A 21,503-nucleotide genomic window follows, 5' to 3' on the forward strand; every position below is an offset into this window, starting at 1 on the left:
GACCAGGAGTAAGCTCTGAGCACTGCTAGGTGTGATTTCCCCCCCATGCCACCTTTTCCCAAATATCATGTACGGTGCCTGGAGGAAATGCCCCAAGGGTTGAGGGAGAAGATGCAGAAACCAAGCAATATAATCCTGCAACAGAGAGGCTGTGGGAGTCAGACTGCAAGGCAAGCCCATAAAAACACGTCTGGTGCCCACAGCCCTGTCCTCCCGGGATGATGCCACAGTGCCAAGGCCAGTCTCTGCAGCGGATCCCACTTCTCGAGAAGAGGAATGGAGGATGCGGTGACTGGTTTCATTGGCTTTCTGGGGCCAGGTTTGTAAACCACTGAGCGAGCACTCATCTCCCAGGGCGGACTGAGAGAGCCACTCTGGCCAGACAGCGGGAGTTAGTCTCCCAGCTCACTTCCTCTTGGGGGAGCACTCATACCCTTTGGTCAGGGCTGAACTCTGGTATGCAGAAGGTGCCTGTATGTCTGCCTCATCACACCCCAATCCCGGGCACCAAAGAAGTCCATAGTACTTAGGAGACACACAAGGTCACTGAGAAGGCGTGGAGATGGGGGTCGGGAAGGCTTCCCCGGAGAGATGTGACTTGAGATGTGGGGAAATAAAGAGCAGTTTGTGGCCAGGGTGAAGGAGCAGGAGTGTAATGTGGACTCCTCAGAGCCACTCAGGGCTCAGGTTTGGCTGGGGGAGGTGAAGGATGTGTGGGTGGAAGGATGTGTGGGTGGAAGGTCATGAATTTAGCTTTACTAGCAGGACCAGCATATTTTAGCAGCGTGATGCAGTGGCTCAGACTGAACCTTCTGGAACTAGGTGGCTAGCAGTGGACTCCTGGCTTTCCTCTTTAGGCACTGTGCCCCTCTGGGGCAAACACCTTCACTTCTCAGGGGAGGAAAGTTCCCCCCACCTTTTCCTCATCTTCAGAGAGAACTGAGTTGCTCGGGATACCTGTGTTGGCATGAGAGGTGTGTAGAAGGATGCTGAGCTGTCCCTTCTCACCAGCTGTGGTTACCAGTGAGTGTTCGTGACCGCCCAAGGCAACTCCTGCTGCCCGGAGCCCAAGTGGGGCAACCTGGAAGGGTGTGAGGCCAGAAAACCGCTGTCGTGGCAACTCGGCTCTCCGTGCACAGCCCAGAGTTGAGGTTAGCCAGCTGGCTGGGGAGGAGGGAGAGCCAGGGAAGGGGCCCGAGACACCCCCTCCACATGTGCCAGTGTGACAGCCCCAAACTCAGAGGGCTGCCTGCCTCCCGGGCCCTGCCCCCTGGCTTCTCTGTGTGGACTCTTGTGACTTTGGCCTCTCTAGGAGGCTAGAGCTGAGTCCCAGCCTCACATTTGTTGGACACAGGAGACAGCTAGGACAGTCAAGTGTGACCTCAGCAACCACTCAGTCAGGGTGACCGTGGCTCTTGGGGCAGTTGAAAACACAGGAGTCCCGGCCCCATGGCCTGGGTGAGTGACCATTCACATGGCCCATTGTGATGGGACCTGTTGGGGGCTGGGAGTGTCACGTCACGCTTTCACCCCTCTGTGACACATCAGAGGAGAGGTGAGGGGGTGAGTCCAGTGGGCAGGGAAGGGATGATTGCTTTACACACCCTAAATCTAGTTAACAAGGGCCAGATCCATTCACAGTCTGGTGAACTGAGGTAAAAGTCTGCCCCTTCTTGGTCCAACTTGATACAGTTTGTCTCCCAAATTCACATCAGAAAAATCATGACACAAGAGGCTGTTCCAGGGAAGACTGTTTCAGGTGAGAAGCCTTTGGAGTCCCAACCCCTACGTGAATGAACTAGGCTGAGTGCCGAGGGTGGACAGATTCCACGCTTACCGGTGAAAGGAATGACAGAACCCCCCAGATCCACAGAGCAGGCTCTAATGTGAGAAACTGAAGGTGAGAGGCTGAGGGGTGAGTCTAGGCAGACAGGAGAGGCGGGGCCAAGGTTGGGCCAGGGGAGTCTGACATGGAGACCTTCTTTCTCCACAGAGCTAGCCCTGCCTCAGGAATGCCACACACAGCCAAGAAAAAAATTTGTTTTTGGGCAACACCCAGCGGTGCTCAGGGCTTACTCCTTGCTCAGAGCTTAATGATTACTCCTGGCAGGATGTGGAGGGACCAAATGTGATGCCAGGGATTGAATCTGGGACAGCCGCATGCAAGCAAGGGCCCTATCCATTATTGCTCTGGCCCCAGCTGAGAAATTATATATATATATATATATTTACACGTGGCCGACCAAAATTTGATTGTCAGGACCCCTGAGCTCTGTCAGGAGTGATGCTTACATGCAGAGCTTACAGGAGCACCCCTGGCTGTGCCTCCCCACATTTTAAAAACTAAGTGGGGGCTGGCGAGACAGTAGCATGGGTAAGATGTCTGCTTTGCACACATCCAACCCAGAGAGAGTTTGATCTCTGGCATCCTATATGGTCCCCTGAGCACCTCCAGGAGTAATATCTGAGTGCAGAGCCAGTAATAACCCCTGGGCATTGCTGGGTGTGAGCCAAAAGCCAAAACAATAATACATAAATTAAATAATCGATTTTTAAAATTATAGGTTAGATAATATGATAGTGTTAACGATCATGTTAACTAAAATTACGGGTTAGGTGACATGGTAGTGTTACAATAGTGTTAACCTTCTGGTATGGAGGTGCGTAACTACTGCTTTCCCACCTCCTGAGTGCCAAGACCTGCCCCCGCTGTCCTTCTGTTACACCCAGTACCTCACTTCCTCCCTCTTCCCACTCCTCCTCCTCCTCCTCCTCCTCCTCCTCCTCCTCCTCCTCCTCCTCCTCCTCCTCCTCCTCCACCTCCTCCTCCTCCTCCTCCTCCTCCTCCTCCTCCTCCTCCTCCTCCTCCTCCTCCTCCTCCCTTTGGTAGTCTCATTACTGTAATCCAGGGCAAAGGGTCTGTTATCACTTGGTACTGCTAGCCAGGGGCTTTTTGATGGGAAATGGTTTGGTCTCACCAATGGAATCACTGGAGGTGGAATAAAAAAACACTTGCCAGCTGCCGGCTCCGCAGGGCATGTCCAGGTTCTCAAAAGAGACGTGTGTGTTTGAACTGGTTAAACAGGTACACACAGTCATGCAAATCCTCCATTCCTGAGTGAGCACAAAGTGCAGTCTGAATTTATTTATTTTTGAAATGTATTTATTTACTTTTAGCCCCTGTGAAGTGACAAAGTTATTTATGGTTAGGTTTCAGGCATATGATTTTACAACACTGGTCCCTTCACCAGTGTCCACTTCCTTTTGCCAAGGCCACCTACCCTACCCCATTTGCTTCCCTCGCACCAGCCTGCTGCGACATACGAGTGTAGTTCGAATTTAAACTTCAGAGTTGAAGTTCCCTGAGACCTGAACCGTTTGGGGTGTGGTTCTCCTTTTGCCTGTTTTTTGGCTGCTGGTATGTGAGAACGGGCATCAGGCTGCTCGCAGTTCTGCATTCTGGAAGGCTCGCCTGATGGGTGTGGCAGGGAACACTCAGAGGAAGTAAAGCAGCCACCCACTCTGGAGCAAAGCTCCGGGTGCAGAGGCCGAGTGCCATGGGCCGGCGTGTGGCTCAAATGGTCATGCGCGTTGATCACATGTGCAAGGCCCTGAACTGGCATCTCAGTACTGGCTGGGGCCCAGAGCACTGCCCTGGTAGCTCCTGAGCTCTGCCAGCGGAGGCCCCCTGTCCACATAATAAAATAAAATCAACAGAAGACCTAGTGTCACATGTTGAAAGAGAAGATCCTAGAGGAGCCTCCGCAGAAGCCCCAACACAGAGACTGACCCCCAAGGCCACTGTCAGTGAGTAACATGGACAAAAATCAGACCTAAATTTAGGAGAGTCCCCCAAGGCCCACATAGAACCTACTCACGGAACTTGAGCAAAAGACTCTCAAGCCAAGCCTCTGGTTTGGCTCTTTAGCTTTCTTTATTTTTTTAAACTAAATTTTATTAATCTTCCCCTGCCCAGGGTCACATACACACACACGTTTGGTTGTGGTTGCCGGGGTTGCACACTCACGCCCCTTTAGTAACCATGCCAGTGCACTCTGCAGCGCTCACGGGAAGTCACCGCCCTGCTCCCCTGTGGGCCTGGGGCAGGGGTCCCCCTCATGGCTGCAGCACTTGCACATCTTCTTGGTGGCAGTGTGTGGTGTATGTACCACATCGTGCCACTGGAGACCACACTTTCATGTGCAAGGCAGGCACTTTCGCCACTGAGCATTTCCCAGAGCTCCCCTTTCTTGCCTGTCCCAACCCTACCTGGGCTGCGGCCCCACTTTGCCACCAATGATTCAATAGGTTCTGCTCAGAAAGCGAGCAGGGGCCTGAGGAAGAGTGCAAGGATGAGAGCATCTGTCTTAACATGTAGGGTCACGGCAGCCGTGACGGTGCCTCAGCTAAGCCTGCTCACCCGAAGAGCACTCTGCAAACACTATAACTGGAGGAGTGCCACCCCAGTGAAGGCGCGGCCGGGTGTGTGAGCATCACAGCCAGGTTTGTGTGCAGCCACCAAGACTGCAACATCAGCAGCAGTGAAGAGGGGAGGGAAGAGATAGCAGGGAAAGGGCCAAAGAGAGAGTACAGCGGGTAGGACGCTTGCCTTGTGTGTGGCTGCCCAGATTCCATCCCTTGAGCCCCATAGGACCCCCTGATCCCTGCCAGGAGTGATGCCTGAGGACAGAGCCAGGAATAAGCCCTGAGACAGCAGCTGTGGCAGCCCCAAACAAGCAAACAGAAAACATTAGCAGGGAGATGGTTAAACGTGAATCCACACACAAAGACTATAGCTTTGCACGGTACCTCCAGAGCCTTTTCCGCTCCCCCGATGGAGACCCTTCCACCCCAGCTGCAGGCAGCCACCTCTCTACTTTTTGTCTCAATGGTTTTGCAGCGCTAGAAACCTCGTGTAAGTGGAATCACGCTGTACTTGTCCTGTGTCTCATTGTTGTGACTAAGCACGACAGACGCATGATTTACATTTGTTTTGTTTTGTTTTGTTTTGGGGGCCATATTTAGCAGTGCTCAGGGCTTACTCCTGGCTCTGTGCTCAGGGATCACTCATGGTAAGGATGGTGAAGCTCAGGGGACCACACTGATGCTAGGGACTAGACCGGGATTGGCCACATGCAGGGCAATTTACCCGATGTACTATAGCTCCAGTTTGTGATTTACTTTTAAACTGGAGAATTCCCGACTAACCACTGATTTGAATAACAGCCCAACATTGAGCATAACCCCTGAGGCTAAAATTCATACACCTAGGTATGTAGTTTATGTAGTTTTCGTTGTTGTTGTCGTTGTTGTCTTATTTGTGGTACCTGGGATTAAACCAGGGCCTCAAACATGCCAGGCAAGTACTGTGCCAGGAGCCACAATGCCGACTTTATATCTTTTATTTTTAAAATAAAAATGTCAATAAGTCAAAAACTCAAAACAAGGTAAGGTTATGACATATAAGTGGGAGTATTTCTCTGAGAAGAGGGAAAACAGGTCCGATCACTCTGCCTGCTAGTATTAACACCGAAATTGCTGTCCTTTTTCCGGTCTGTAGCAGACTTAACTGTGGCTTCTTCTTGCTCTGGGACAGGTGAACGCAGCTGCCCAGGGGTGTTCTGACAGGACTGCATTCTTGGGTGATTAGGAGCAACAAGAAAGAAACCTTGCTTGTCTGAACACAAGCTATGAGCTGGTTAAGCTAAAAACAAATTTTGTTTAAAATGAGCAACAGTGTGGAGTCTGCTAAAAAAATAAATTCATAATAGAGCTCTCACATGACCCAGAATTACCACTCCTTGGCCTCTAGGCTCAGAACACAAAAACTGTTGTTTGGAAAGATACTTCTACTCTTTTCTTTTTTCTTTCTAGGTCATACCTGGCCGTGCTCAGTACTTTCTTCTGGCTCTGCACTCAGGAATCACTCCTGGAGGTGGTCGGAGAACCACAGGGGATACGGGGATTGAATCCAGGTTGGCCAGGTGCAAGGCAAATACCCTACTCACTGTACTATCATTTCAACTTTTAAGCTTGCTGCAGAACTAATTACAATAGTCAAGATATGGAAACAACCCAAGTACCCAACAATAGATGAGTGGATAAAGAAATTACAGTACCTATACACAATGGAATACTACTCGGCTATAAAGAAAGATGGAATTAGGCACATCATCACTAGGTGGATGAAACTTGAAGCTAGCAAGCTGAGCAAAGCAAGTTAATGGGAGGACATAAACTGAACAATTTCACTCATACATGGAATACAGAGAAAACATAGCAAGGGGTTAAGAAATGGTCTGTGATGACTGGATAATGAGACTGATACATTTACACAATGGAATACTATGCAGCTGTTAGGAAAATTGAAGTTATGAAATTTGTTTATAAATTATGGTGAAATGAATGAGTGAATGCTGAATGAAATGAATCAGAAGGAGAGGGACTCATTTGTGGGATTTTTAGAAAATAGTATGAGACTGATATCCAAGGCCAGGAAAAGCAAAGGACAGGAGGACTGGTCAATGAAAGAGAAAAAGAAGAAGAGTGCCTGTCACAGAAGGAGGTGGAGTGGGGAGGGGGCAGGAGGCAAACTGGGGACACGGGTGGTGGGAAATGTGCACTGGCGAAGGAATGGATATTGGAACACTGTATGACTGAGATCCAATCATGAATAACCTTGTAACTGTGTATCTCACTGTGAGTCAATAAAAAAGAAAAGAAAAGAAAAGAAAATGAGAAAAGAAAATGAGAATCAGCCTCTAGAGCTGAGTTTAAGTGGGCAAAAGTGGGAATGTGAAGGGCTGGAGCAATAGCACAGCGGGTAAGGTATTTGCCTTGCACACTGCCGACCCGGGTTCTGTTCCCAGAATCCCATATGGTCCCCTGAGCACCGCCAGGAGTGATTCCTGAGTGCAGAGCCAGGAGCAACCCCTGTGCATGGCCGGGTGTGACCCAAAAAGCAAAAAAAAAAAAAAAAAAGGAATGTGAGAGGGGTGTGGTGTAGTACCATAATATTCCTGAAACATCAACATTAATATTTTTGTAAGTCATGATGCCTAAAAATTAAATAAATCACTGTCATTATCATCCCGTTGCTCATCAATTTGCTCGAGCGGGCACCAGTAATGTCTCCATTGTGAGACTTGTTGTTACTGTTTTTGGCATATCAAATATGCCATGGGTAGCTTGCCAGGCTCCCAGAAAACTCTACAAGCTGGTTTCTACATTATTATTTATTGTCCCTCAAAGATAATGTTAAGAGTCAGAGGTGGGGGGAAGACTGTTTCATTATAAACCATCCACTTTTTCTTCTGGGGTACGGGTCTCCTGGGTGATTCTTGGCCAACCAGGCCAGTAGTTTACCCAAATGGCTTGAGAATATGGTGCTGTGTGGACCCTTTGGTGCCAGAACTACATGGGCCACCATGGGGGTGCTGGGGAACTATGTGATACAGAAAACTCTAACTGGGGTTGACTGTATGCCAGACACAGGCTTTAGCCCCTGTTTAACCAAATGTTTATCTCTGTGGCCCGCAAACATCTCTGGCAAATTGCATGACTCCATCTAACCTTAGAGGCTTTGATTGAGATCAGATTGTAGTTTTGAAAATATACTTGCTTATGAAGAATAGGGAGCAGAAGAGAAGGTTCTAGTCAGACAGAGGTGGGTGTAGGGTGGGAGGACACAGAAAGAAGCTCCCCTCTTGCTAGGAATGACATTCTCTGCCCCGTGAATCCATCCCTTCAGTCAGGTTTTGGTAAGAAGTTCCCTCTAACTCTGGATCTCTGGTTTTTATTGATAGCATTTGGTTTAACCTAATCTGGACTCTATGGGACTTGTACAATTATTGGAACAGACCACAATGTGCAGAGGATGCATAAGGGCAGGCCACCTTTTAATACAACAACTAGCTTTTATTAATCAATTGTGTGTGAATCACACTTTTTGTTCTAATTTTTGTTTTTAAAATATATTTTTTTATTATTTTGTTAGCAATTTTATTTTTTATAACTATTACAGTTTAGGTGGGGCTGGAGTGATAGCGCAGCGGGTAGGGAGTTTGCCTTGCACACGGCTGACCCCGAGTTCGATTCCTCCGCCCCCTCAAAGAGCCCGCCAAGCCCAAGAGTATCTCGCTCACACAGCAAACCCTGGCAAGCTACTCATGGCATATTGGATATGCCAAAACCAGTAACAACAAGTCTCACAATGGACACGTTACTGGTGCCCGCTCAAGCAAATCGATGAGCAATGGGATGACAGTGACAGTGATACAGTGATTACAGTTTAGGTGACATTCACAGTAATGTTAATGTTTGTAGTTTTGGTATGCAGCTACTGTATCCCACTACCACCAAATTATCCAAGACCCTCCACCACCACTATTATTTCTTCCTTCCCCATTACCCTTCCGCGCCTGCTTGGTGATCTCAGTTTTCTGACCAAAGCCAATAGTTTTTAATCACTCAATACACTGTTCAAGAGGGGGTGGTAGTTGTAGGACCTGCTGAGTTGCTCAAAGAAAAGGGCCTGAACAGGTACACTTGACACTTAGACAACATGAGTTGAAATGCTTAAGTCCAATTTCCCTGCCAATTTAATTTAATTTAATTTAATTTGTTTCCCTTTTGGGCCATACCCAGCAGTGCTCAGGACTTTCTCCTGACTTTGTGCTCAGGGAGTGATCCTAGAGGGGCTTGATGGACCATATAGGGTCCCAGGGATCAAGCCCAGGTCAGCTGCGTGCAAGCCAAACACCCTACTCATTGTACTATTACTCTGGCCCCTCTCTGTTGATTTTAGAGTCACATGTGTGGATCACCTGGCTGCAGAAGTCAGTGGTTTGAAGCCTAGGGTTGGGGAGACTTGACTCTAAGCCACATGTGGAGTTTGGACTTTGCAGTGATGGGAGCCCCTCACCCTTGTGTTGTCCGAAGATTAACTGCCTAAGCTATTGCTTGGACATGAATCCTCCCTTTCAGAGCAGAATTAGCATTTGCTCAGAACACTGTAGGTCTGGCTGCTGGGAGGTGACACTGAGGAGGGTAGAGGAGATGGTCAGAGAGAAGATGCTCGACCCCCACACTTCCTTGGGAACAAGTTCTGGGTAACCATGGATAGCGTCTGCTCCTCCTCTTGCCACTGACATCTTTATTTTCTTCCCTGCCTTCACTCCAGACACAGCACTCTGCCTTCTGTGCTGATCACTCCCTGGAGGGTGACTATTAGCTGACATATCTTCTGCACCATTATTGCTGCTTCAGGACAAACTGCAGTCTCAGTTCACTGAAGCCAGGCCTGACAGAGGCAGTAGCCATCTGAGATGTCAGCTGTACAAAATGGCAACTGGGGGAGTCGGGGGTTCAAGTGATTTTTGAGGACTTTTAGATAGGCCTACCTGTTCCTTAATCCTTAACAAAGATGCAATCCCTTTAATCACTTAAGGGGACTTGATTGGGGGGTATAGGCTTATCACCATGCTGTTGTAGAGACTATGAATTTGTAGTCTGTTTTGCGTCCGTTACTTTAGTTTCGGTCATCTTAAATGGAGAGGGAGGGTGATGGAGGGCGTTGACTTGCACAGCCTGGCTTGGAGAAGTCTTTGGATGAAGCTCTCTACTATAACCACCAGCCAGGCAAACAAAGTGATTCCTCCAGAAACCCAAGAAACAGAGGGCAAAACAGGTCAGCCAAGGGAGTTGCTCACTCCGGGAAAATGGTGGGGTCTGAACTGTGCCCAGGACTTGGAATGTCAATGAAGAGGGCCATTAATTTGAAAGGGCTCTTCACCAAGGATGGCTGTTATAAATGGCTGCCATGTCCACAAGGACAGTGGTCATGGAAAGGACTGACATGGAAGATGTTAGTTCAATAAGGATGACCATGATAGAAGTAGTTCAGTCCATGTGGGTTAAATTCTATCAACAAGGAGAGTCATTCTAAGATGTTATGTCAACTGAGATGGCCATTTTGACACCTGGACTATGGCACTGTTGGAACAGGCTGTCAAAGTCTCAGGAAGTTAAAATGAAATTAAGGACCAAGAATGTTGAGGTGGGGCTTGGAGAAGCCTGACTCCAAAGCACATTTTCAGAGAGTGGAAGAAAAAAGCAGATGTGTATTCCTGAAAGGGAGAGAGCTCTGTTCACAGTGTTTTCCATTCCACGAACCATATCTCTTTCTCATGAGAACTGGTCCTTGTTAAGTGCTTTTGCCAAGGATGGGAGAGGCGGGTGGGAACTAAACTGAAGTCAGAAAAATCTCAGAGTTAACAAGGCATTTAACATTCACTCATTTATATTCTACTTTGTTGCTATAACTGTTTTCTAGTTATGAACCACACATCGAAGGGTATGCTCTAATTGTGATTTTTCAAAATGTGGATCACTTGGCAAGTTTTCTTTTCAGAAATGGGGTGGGAGGGTAATGGTTCAAAATGATCAGATAGTGCTGGAGGACGGTTGGGAATGAACAAGTGAGTCCCAGGCATAATCTTGGGGTTCTTTCGCAAATGTCCCCCAGACTTCAGACACCAGAACACACTGCTCCCCTCCCTCCACTTACCTGCTTACAGACCCATTCTCCATTCCCAACCTTTATTACTTTTTTTTTCTGCTTTTTGGGTCACACCCAGCAATGCTCAGAGGTCACTCCTGGCTCTGCATTCAGGAATTACCCCTGGCGGTGCTCAGGAGACCATATGGGATGCTGGAAATTGAACCCAGGTTGGCTGTGTGCGAGGCAAATGCCCTGTACTATTGCTCCAACCCTTTATTACAATTCTTAGTCATACAACATTTTGCTGTACTTATCACACTGGATTGTGTCTCAAGCTTAAATGCTTTCTTTCAGTGAGAGAAATTCAATATTGTGAGGAGGGTCTTTGCTGAATCAGAGGGTGCCTGATCAATGAAATATTTTCTCAAACATCCTATTGAATAGGGCACAGGTTCCCAAGCAAAAACTTTGTAACCCCTAGCTTTAGCTTATGTTTAAATGCCTTCTCGGAGGTGAGCCAAGAATGAGAGTTTTCTACTTCTGTTAGTATCCAGCAGAGGAATTTCCAAAGTCTATAGAAAAATAAAATTTGTCACCAAAATAACTCCAGTTGGCTAGATATTTTCAAGGTCTTCTAGGCAAAACCCAACATACTTGGTACTAAAAGTGATTAGGGGAAGGAAAAAAAACCCATTAAGTTGCTCTTCAAAAAAAGTTATTCAAAAGGGTTAACAGCTTTGGGCACTAGTTTCTAGATTCTTGTGCAGTCCTTCCCTTCGCGCAACCAGTCTTTTTATTTTTTGTTTTGTTTTTGGACCACACCCAGGAGTACTTAGGGCTTACTCCTGGAAGACTTGAAGGATGATATGGGGCCCTTGGGACTGAACCCGGGTCAATCATGTGCAAAGCAGATGCCCCACCTGCTGTACTATCACTCCAGCTGTGACACAACAGAAATCTTACAGGAAGCAACTGTAGAGTGTTTTGAAGATAGAGTGAATTTTTGTTGTGGTTATTGGATTTTTTGAGCCATACCTGGTGTTGCTCAGGGGCTATTATTTATGGCTCTGTCCTTTGGCAGTTGTTCCCTGCAGTACTCAAGAAACAGTGCGATGCCTGGGATCAAACCTGGGTATCTCATATGCAAAGCATGCTTGGCTCCTTGAATTATCTCTCTAGTCCATAAAATCTGTTTTCTGTTTTTAGCAGTGTTCAGGGTTTACTCCTGGCTCTGCACTCAGGGCTCACTCCTGGGAGGGTTCTGGGACTTATATGGAGGGTGTCAATAATCAAATCCAGGTCAGTCATATGCAAAGCAAGTATCCTAGTTGCTGCACTAAGGAGGGTTTGTTCTTCAGCACAACAAAATTATTGGTTGCAATGTCCGTATATGAACATTACCATGCATTGAAAGGATATACACAAAGGAACAAGTGTAACTGGTGACTTTTATACGCTTATTTATGGCACCATAATAAATAAACATTTATACATTATGATAAATAACATGGAGTGTGTGTGAGAGAGAGAAATAAAGACACACAGAGAAAAAGACAGAGAGAAAGAGAGAGAGAGAGAAAGAGAGAGAGAGAGGCTTGAATAATAAAACATTTCAAAGAGTCCTCCTGAGACAGTTTCTGCCTCACCTATTCCTAGAGTGAGGATCTTAGACAGACCAGAGAACTTGGGTCCCATCTGGCAATCCTCATCTTTTTCCTGTTTTCCAGTGGTACCAGTCCATACTTGCTGCCAAGTGGAACTGAACTCTCTCCCACGTTATGACTTACAACCAAACCTGGACTTGAGAACTATCTATTCCCATCCATCCCAACAGGGTGACCTGAAGGAGCCATCTCACTTCTCTGGACGTGCCCTTCTCTACACAGACTTGTCATGACTGCTGACCTGGAATACTCTTCGGTTCAGCCCACAAGTATTTATGAAGTGCCCACTGTGTGTCAAGCACATCCAAATCCAGATGGAAATGTTGGAGAAGAATTACCCGAGTTGTTCCTCTAGTTCAGGGCCTCCAGGAGGCCCACAAGGCAGCTTTGACTTAAGCAATCTCATCAAACATTGCCGGTGGTGGGTCCTCTGCAGGGTCCAAGCTCCTCCATTAAAGATCAGCAAAATAACGTGCTGAGAGATGAGGCCCCGTCTCCCAAGTCATAACACTAAGAGCAAGATTGGAAGTTAGAACCAGGTGCCCTTGGCACTGTGCCACTCCTTTGCCAACTGGACATGCCAGTTTCTTCCTGCGCTCACATCTGAACTACATGTTGGTCTTCCTTCCAGTTGGAAGGTCCCATATGCTGTTTTTGAGTTGTCGGAAGTGTAGTGGAAGCTATGGGAACAATGTCCATCTGAGACATCAAGCCTCCTCTGGGACACGTTTGTCCTCTTTTTCCCTTTCTCACTTCCAAATGAGAGAAAGCTCACTTCCAAAAGCGAGCACAGGAACCACGAGCTGAAAATGGCCGTGTCAGAAAGTGGAAGGAGGTAGTCATCATTATTGGTTTTCTTTGTGTGTTTTTAATAATTAAAAAAAATCTTCATCGCTTCTTGGCCTTTTGGTTAAGATCAAGTGAGGAAATCTTCACTTTTATTTATTCATTAAAAAAAAAAACTTCTGGGGCTGGAGCGATAGCACAGCGGGTAGGGCGTTTGCCTTGCACGCGGCCGACCCGGGTTCGAATCCCAGCATCCCATATGGTCGCCTGAGCACTGCCAGACTGCCAGGAGTAATTCCTGAGTGTAGAACCAGGAGAAACCCCTGTGCATCGCCGGTTGTGACCCAAAAAGCAAAAAAAAAAAAAAAAAAAAAAAAAAAAAACTTCTCTTGGAGTCTCACAAATGCTTGATTGTGGTGCTTGCACCCTCTAGTTGCAACGCTCCCTTACACCTGGCAATGGTGCCGCCAGAAGTCACTCATAGTGCAGGGTGGTCACAGACAACAGAGCTGCCAGGCTCATACCACAAAGCTGCTGGGACAGTACTCAGTGAGTGCAGGGGCACCAGAACGGAACTCTCCCTCACACTTCCCAGACAGACACTAACTCTCTGAGCTCTCCACTGGGCCCCTTTTTAGGATACTATGCAAACAAGAAATAGGCATCAACTTTCTGGCTGGACCCCATGACCACAGGACTAAGCTCCATAGAGAACCTAATCTGCCCAAAACTTTAGGTACTTGGTTCTTTGTGGCTGAAAACTCCAGGTGTTCTTGGAGTCAGGAGGGGCGACCTCCCCATAATTCCGGAAGACATGGCAGACCCGCCCATGTCCCATTGCTGTCATATAAGCTCCTCTACTGACCTTGTTCCATAGACTCACAAATAAATCTTGAAAGTGATCAGCTAGCAGTAAAAATTTCTTGTGCACCCATCCCTGGCTGAGACCTCAGGGGTAATCTTGGAGGGAGGCAGGTCAGCTCCAGCCTTAACAAAGTCCCAGCAGCAGCTCCCACACCCCAAACCCGACACGATGCCTTTGGCCAGACTGCCCAGTTAAATATTCTGATTTTCTGTAGTGTTGCATTTGCTGCTGTGTGACGTCTCCAGACTTTGCAACACTGACATCTCAGTAGTAGCACACCAGATCGGATGGAATGGAATGCAGAAGCCAACCAATCTCAACAAAACCATTCACACAGAAGACTTAGCTTGCAACAAAAGTTTAAAAAACCCTTAGACGGTGACTTAAATGTCCTCCGGGTGAGATACAACAATTTCCACAAATTTTCTTCTACAGAAATATTTTTTGATCATCCCATTAGCCATTTGATGGTAAGAAGAAATATAAAATAAATTATTGTGGGCTTGCCATGGGAAAAGGCTTGAGGGACAATTGGGGAAAACAGACAATGGTGGAGGGAAGGTGACAGTGGTGGTGGGATTGATGTTGGAATACTGAGTGCCTGAAACAAATGATCATGAACAACTTTGTAAACCACGATGTTTAAATTAAGTGAGGGGAGGAGGGGGAGAAGAGAAGTAGGCATCAAAGTACTCCATGGGTTTGTGTGTTACAGCAACTTCAAGAATGTTCCACCCGAGGGGCTGGAGCGATAGTACAGCAGGTAGGATGTTTGCCTTGCACGTGACCATCCCGGGTTCGATTCCATATGGTCCCATAGCATCCCGTATGGTCCCCCAAGCACCGCCAGGAGTCATTCCTGAGTGCAAAACCAGAAGTAAGCTCTGTGCATCACCGGGTGTGACCCAAAAAAGAAAAAAAAAGCATTCCACCTGAACTATGATACTTATTGATGTAAAAATTCAGTAACACTAACAGTGGGAAGATAAGGTAGCACTGAACCCCGGCCGGTTTTCAGTCTTGATATAAAATGTTTAAGGCATTTTGGGTATGCAAACAAAATGAATATTTGAGAGGAAATGATCAAGCACTTCTCCTTCCCCCAATGCTTATGATTTGTCTCAACTGGGAAGAACAAAGGAAGGAACAAAGTACAGAATGGGGTATGAGCCTGTGTCCTGCAAGGCCAACCAGGTTTTCAGGGAGCTTTTCTACTGCCACTTATTAGTCATGATTCAAGGCAAATGGCCTCACCTCTCTCTGCTACTCAGTTTCCTCTAAGTGCTTTTTGAGACTTTCTGTGCAAACGTTTGACCCAGTACTTCCTCCTTCATGAACTATGCTTACAGGTAAAGTTTCCATGGACAAAGGCAGCTGAATGAAGTCAGCTACCAAGATGGACATGAAGGTTCTGTTTCTAGCAACAAATTTATACAGACCAGAAACGGCTCGTCATCAAGAGACTGGTTAAAGGTAATACATGTTTCTAGAAGGAAGAGTATCAAGCAGCTGTGGAAAAGATATGACAGCCCTTTCGACACACACTGGAATTTGTAGTGGGCGCTGAGAGGAATTGCTTTGTGAAGGACCAGGAAGCTTGCAGAGAATATCTGATCCTACCATCCTAGGTTCCTGTTTGTGTAAAGAAGGGACCTGCATCTATCCACAACTCAGACAGCACAGAAAAGCTCTGCATCTGTGCCCTAGAAACCAGGTCAGTGGTTGGGGTTGAGACCGGTGTTTGGATTCTGGGTTCCTTGGCCCAATTTCAACTTGTTGGCGGGAGGTTTCTTACAACATCAACAAGCAATTCTTGGACACCGGCAGGGTGGCTGATAGTTTGTCTCAATTCTGGGTACAAAATGAGGTTGAAAGTGAAGGGTTCACTCTATGCACTCTCCTGGTGCCACCCTACTGACACCTTCACTAGCATGGAAACTCTCCCAACACTCCTTTGGGCTTTTTAGAGAAGCTTCACCAGGTAGCCATAACGGATCTGGGACCAATCAACCTATATAACTGTCCCTGGAAATCAGGGCCAGTGAAAGCACCAACCTGTAATCACAGGGTCAGTGCCCCAAATACCAGCCCCTCCTGCTAAGGGACCCAGGTGCATTCCGAATGTTGCCTCATTAACATAATGAAAGGCACAGGGATCCTCTCCACCAGAGGAAGTTTCAAGGCCTTCAGAAGCTCAGAAAATGGGATAAAGACCCAATAGGTATAGATCTTATTCTAAATCACAGTCTGTAGGTATATCCAGGACTTATATATAATTTTATATATCCTATACATCATTTTATAGTACCGTTACCATGCATTGCTAATTCTTTCACCAAACAGTTTTTAAATTACTTTTATATTAAAAACACAGCCACACTTTTAGCACAAAGAAGAACACTGCAATCGATAAACGTTTGTTGATATATTCTGAATTTAAAAAATGTCTGTCATCCAGGCATGGTCTCAAACTTAGCCAATAAGCTTTACTCAACTCTTCAGAATCTTGTGATGTCCAGAACAGTATATGGGGGGCAGGAACTATGCTCTGGAATCAGCCTTCACAGGTTCCCATGCCAGCTCCACTATGCACCAGCTGGCTGGCCCTGGGGCCAGAGACTTCATTTCTTTGAGCAGCTCAACCCACAAAACTTCGTAGGAGCATGTGCTTGAATAGAGCTAAAACAAGCAAGTCTACTCAAGAATGCTTCCCTTACTTACACTTTTCACAGAGAAAACAGCTAAGTTTGTGTTATCCAAACACTGTATTACCTATTTTTCATCTGTTAAAGGGTTCTGAATTTTAATTTTTCATTGGCTTGTCACAGAACATTATGGATTGCAGAGGTGGAGCTTTTATGTGTGTGTTGTTCTTAGCACTCCCCCTACCAATGTTTCAATGCTGTTCAACAAACCAATAAGATCTTTCATTCCTCCCACCCTCACTCCTTTCCCTCTGGCATCCACTATAGTAGCCGCTGAGTCTAGGAATTAGTTTTGTCTTTCTTTTCTTTTTTTTTGGAGGGGGGTTCACCTGGCAGTGCTAAGGGGTCACACCTAGCAGTACCAGGATTCAAACCATTGTTAGGCAAGGTAAGTGCATGGGTCTATCTCTCAACTATTTCTTGGGTCCCTAGTTTTGTTGTTACTTGCCAGTTCACTTAGGCAATTTCACATATAAATTATGTGAAATAATAATTCTAACTCTTTCATATCCTCCCTTATTTCCTTTTATACTATGACCTCAAGTTCCATCCAACTCAAAGTTATTGTGGGCTGAAGTCTATCTAGGAAAAAGGTAAAGTTACAGCTTCAAAACTAATATAGCACTGTAAAGAAAAATGATGTGAGAAAGACTGAAAGGATAGTACAAGTACAAGAAATCAGAGTCAGGTCAAGTGGAGATGCAATGGAGTGGAACTGGAGGGAGAGTGAGTTACTGCATCTGGAGCACAGTGGGTGATGGTCTATACGTGTGGCTTGGCCACAATCTAGAAGTGCAGTTCAGAGTTCCATGGTCACATTTCACAAGATTGAGAGCTAATGACAGATGCCTAGCTTCCTACAGAAACTATAGTTTATCTACTAGTCCCCTCCCTTCTCTCAGAAATGTTGCTCTTTATCCTTTTGAAAACTGGTGGGTTTGGAGATTATGACAGTGATATCATTAATATTTTCCCACTGGAAATTCTAAAATGTAGGGCACTGGTTGTCATCTTTTTATTCAGAAAATTTGATTTTCAGGAATGGGTTATTTACTTTTATTTTCCAAAAGAAACTAAACTTCCTTCCACAAAGTTCTTCACGAGTGGATGAGCATGTTACACGCACACCTAGCACAGCATGGTAGCTTGTAATAGAGCCGGAGTTCTCTAGGGCAAGGGGGTGGAGCAGCGTGGATCCAGGCCAGCTGGGATTATATAGCTCTGAGTAGTGGAGAAAGTTGAGAAGCTAAAACTTTGTTGTACAAAAATCAAATAAAAGAAATTCAAAGCTAAATAGTTTTTTTTTCTTTTTTGCTTTTTGGGTCACACCCTGCAATGCACAGGGGCTACTCCTGGCTTTGCACTCAGGAATCACTCCTGGCAGTGCTCAGGGGGACCATATGGGATGCTGGGAATCGAACCTGGGTCGGCCACATGCAAGGCAAATGCCCTACCCCACTGCGCTATCGCTCTAGCCCTGTTTTCTTTCTTTCTTTCTTTCTTTCTTTCTTTCTTTCTTTCTTTCTTTCTTTCTTTCTTTCTTTCTTTCTTTCTTTCCTTCCTTCCTTCCTTCCTTCTTTCTTTCTTTCTTTCTTTCTTTCTTTCTTTCTTTCTTTCTTTCTTTCTTTCTTTCTTTCTTTCTTTCTTTCTTTCTTTCTTTCCTTAAAGAAAAGAACCAGGCCCCCCTTATTTCCTTGAAGGTACAGGGGGCACCCTCCCAATCCTGGGTTGAAATGTTACTAATCTCATCAGACATCCAACCCATTTATACACTACAAGATCCAGCAGAGGATGATCCAAGAAACTGGAAGGAAGGGACCACTGGTGTCAAACAGGTGCATGCATGTAAAAGTACTCACGGCTGGGAATGCATCAAGTGTCTTACATGTGCAAGGCTTTGGGTTCATTCCCTGGTACCCTCTCCTATCAGCAGTGTCAAGTCTGGCCCTAGTGGTCCCTGATTACCATCTGGTAGGGGACTTACACAAAAAAGGAGACTTAAAGTACCGAGTTCAAGATGTATTCACTGATATAAGCAGTTTCTGGAGAGTTAGAAACAGATGTACAGAAGGAAAAATGAGGTTACAATGAAGGAACTGTCTCTACTTGCCTGGTTGTTCAGAATGTAGTCCTGCAGAAGGTGATGGGCTAATTAGGAAGTGGTTTAAAATTAATTTGTTTGAAATAACCTTCTCAAGTCTGTACCTGGTAGAGAGCATCAGACAGGGTGAGGGAACATATTACGCTCACATTTCTGGCAGGAAATAATGGTGGCAGGAATGGGGTCAATGATCTAGACTCTTCGTGGCTGAGTGGTTCCTGGAAAACCACTAAGTTGAGGTTGTAACCCGACTGTGATTCTGATTTAAACAGCTTTTCACTCTTGGAAGGGTGGGGAGAGTCAACTCACAAAGACACGTCTCACCAAGCCACACACTTGGCTTTACTCTTCAGCACAAACGCCAGCTTCATCTCCATTCTGCCAGTCTTTCTAGGACACAGCAGGGATTTGTACACAAGTGCCCTGTTGCCCTTACTTGCCGGTCTTCTCCCTCCTTTCAGCAGATGCCAGAAGTTCCCCACGGCCCCACGGGACCCCAGACACCAGCCCCAAGGCTTGCGCTGGCAGCTGCTCCCAATAACAGGGCCCTCAGTGTGGCCGGTGAGGTGGCCTCGAGGAATACTTCCTGAGATCATGGGATCAATGAAAGTGGAACGAGGCCATTTCTAAGCGTTCTCTTAGGTAGACACCTAAAAGTGGCGCCTCCCTGACTTCCTGGAAGGAAGGAACTCCATCTGAGCTCCTGGAAGCCAGACTGACAAGCTCCTGAGGCCACAGGGAGAAACCAGACAGGGAGCAAGAAGCTGGGTCAGGACTGGCTACGGTTCTTTTTATCAGTAGCACTTTGATGTGCACCTTGTTCTTGCAGGGGGGGGGGGTTCTGTGGGGTCAGCACCACTACTGGGGACCCAAATGTTTCTCAGACTTTCAAAATGATCGCCAAGGGTGTGGGGTGGGGTGGACATACTTCACAACTATGCGTGGACATACTTCACAACTATGCGTGGACATACTTTACAACTATGCATGGACTGGTTATTTTTTCCTTGCAAGGATATCTTGAAAAATTAGTCCCAAATTACAGTAAAAGACACGTGCAATTTTTTTTCTTTTTCTCTCTAAAACAAGGTCCTGAATGGCATCTGCCTTCGCAGAAAGAACCCAAAAAGCTTTCCTGTGGACTTGGATGGACGGAAATGAGCCAAAACACCGAACTTGGAACCCTCTTCGTTTCATTCCTTGATTTAAAAGTCTGGCCCCACGCAAACGCTGTTTTAGGTGCAGCCAGTGGAAGCGGGCACCTGTAGGCATCAGTGACCCATCTCGCTCCCTGGAGAGCTCTTTTGTAAAACACACCACACACACACACACACACACACACACACACACACACACACACACACAACTCAGGTGGTCTCACCACAAGCCTTAAATCAAGAGGGGATCTGGGCTCAGTCTCACCACCCGCCGGCAGTGGGGCCCGGCTCGCTCTCCCGCAGGAGCAAAGTTTACCCTAAATTCCCCCAGGAATCCGGATGCGTCCCCCCAGCCTACCCCGCTGTCCCCGTGGCCCTGCCCGGCTCCCTCTCCCGCAGGAGCAGTTACTCCTAATCTGTCCCCGCCGTCGGGCCGTCCTCCCTGCGTGGCCCAGGCGCAGAGGCCGGCGGCCGCCTGCTCCCTGGCGCTTTTCAATTTCGAGTCACCATTCCTGGACTTGAGGAGGGCGACGTGGGAAGGAGCTTCCGGCGGGGCACGGTGAGCTGGGGTGGGGGGCATCAGGGCACCCGGCCCGGGTTTACGCGCTCCTCTCCTCCTCCCGGACCCGGGCGAGGAGGTAGAGGGCGGGCGCGGGGAGAAGGCTCCGTCGGGGCGCACCGTCGGGGCGCTTCCCGCAGAATCTATCCAGGTAGGTCCCCAGGTGCCCGGGCGCCCCCTCGGGAGGCTTGCCCAGGGCTCGGTTCCGGCTCCTGACTCAGTCCACACCGGGTTCCAGCTCCCGATCACGGTCCCAGGTGCGCGCGGACACTCCCCCGCAGGGCGAGGTGGACGGGAATCCGCGAGCTGGCGGCCCCCGCGCACCCCGCGGGGAGGTTCCGGGGACCCGGCGCCCCAGGTGCACGCGCGCACCTGTGCGCACCCCCATCCCGACGCCGCGCCCCGCGCGCTCCGTATCCCCGCGGCCCCGGACCCCGGGCCACTCACTCACCCGCTCCCTGTGGCAGTCGCGCGGCGCCCAGCAGCAGCCCCAGCAGCGCGGTGCGGACCCCGCAGTCCAGGCGGGCCATGGCTCCGGGGACACGGCGCTGCCCCGTAGCTCAGAGCGGCGGCCGCGGGGGCCAGAGCCTGGCACCGACGGCGCAGCGCTCCGCCCCGGCGCCCTCACCTGCGCACGGGCGGCCGCGCGGCTCCACCCAGCCTGGCCGGTCCCCTCCTCCCGCCTCCTCCCCTTCCTGCTCCGCACCCGCCTGTCCCGCCCCGGGTGCCGGGATGTGGGGCCCCTTCCGGGCTCCAGTGAGCCGAACCTTGGATCTCGGGACAAAGGTCGTCCTTCAGAGCGCTCAGCCCACCTGCCCGTCACTGTCCCCGAGACCCGAGCCCGCTGTGCGTCCCCTTTGGTTCGGGAATCCTGCGGGGATCCCCCCAGCCCCCCATTTTTTTTCCCTCTAAGATTCCGGCCAGAGGTTCTCAGCACTTAGTTCTCTGCACTAAGGCGGTGTGTCTTGGTGGTGGTGGCTGGCAGAACTGTGAGCTTGCAGCGGACCAGACAAGTCTCCCACTGCCTTTCTGATTCTTACAGCACCTCTGGCACGCTCCCCATGGAACGGACTTGCTGAGTTATAGTATCTGCTCACGGTGATCCTTTAGTTCCTCAGAGGCAGGATTGGACACAAAGGGAATATTTGACGTGTTTGAAGAATGA

The 21,503-nt window shown here is 48.0% G+C and overlaps 1 protein-coding gene across 1 annotated transcript in view; it reads right to left on the bottom strand.

Annotated features, from left to right (window-relative positions):
* The window catches only part of CDCP1 (CUB domain containing protein 1), a 53,127-nt gene extending 32,251 nt beyond the window's left edge, over nt 1–20,876 (bottom strand). The window contains exon 1 of the mRNA XM_004614597.2: nt 20,790–20,876. Within this exon, the coding sequence (XP_004614654.2) occupies nt 20,790–20,868 (79 nt within the window). The 5' untranslated portion in view covers nt 20,869–20,876. The remainder of the gene's footprint in view (nt 1–20,789) is intronic.
* Nucleotides 20,877–21,503: the final 627 nt, after the last annotated feature.

Source organism: Sorex araneus, chromosome 4 (assembly GCF_027595985.1).
Source record: "Sorex araneus isolate mSorAra2 chromosome 4, mSorAra2.pri, whole genome shotgun sequence".
Classification (NCBI taxonomy): domain Eukaryota; kingdom Metazoa; phylum Chordata; class Mammalia; order Eulipotyphla; family Soricidae; genus Sorex; species Sorex araneus.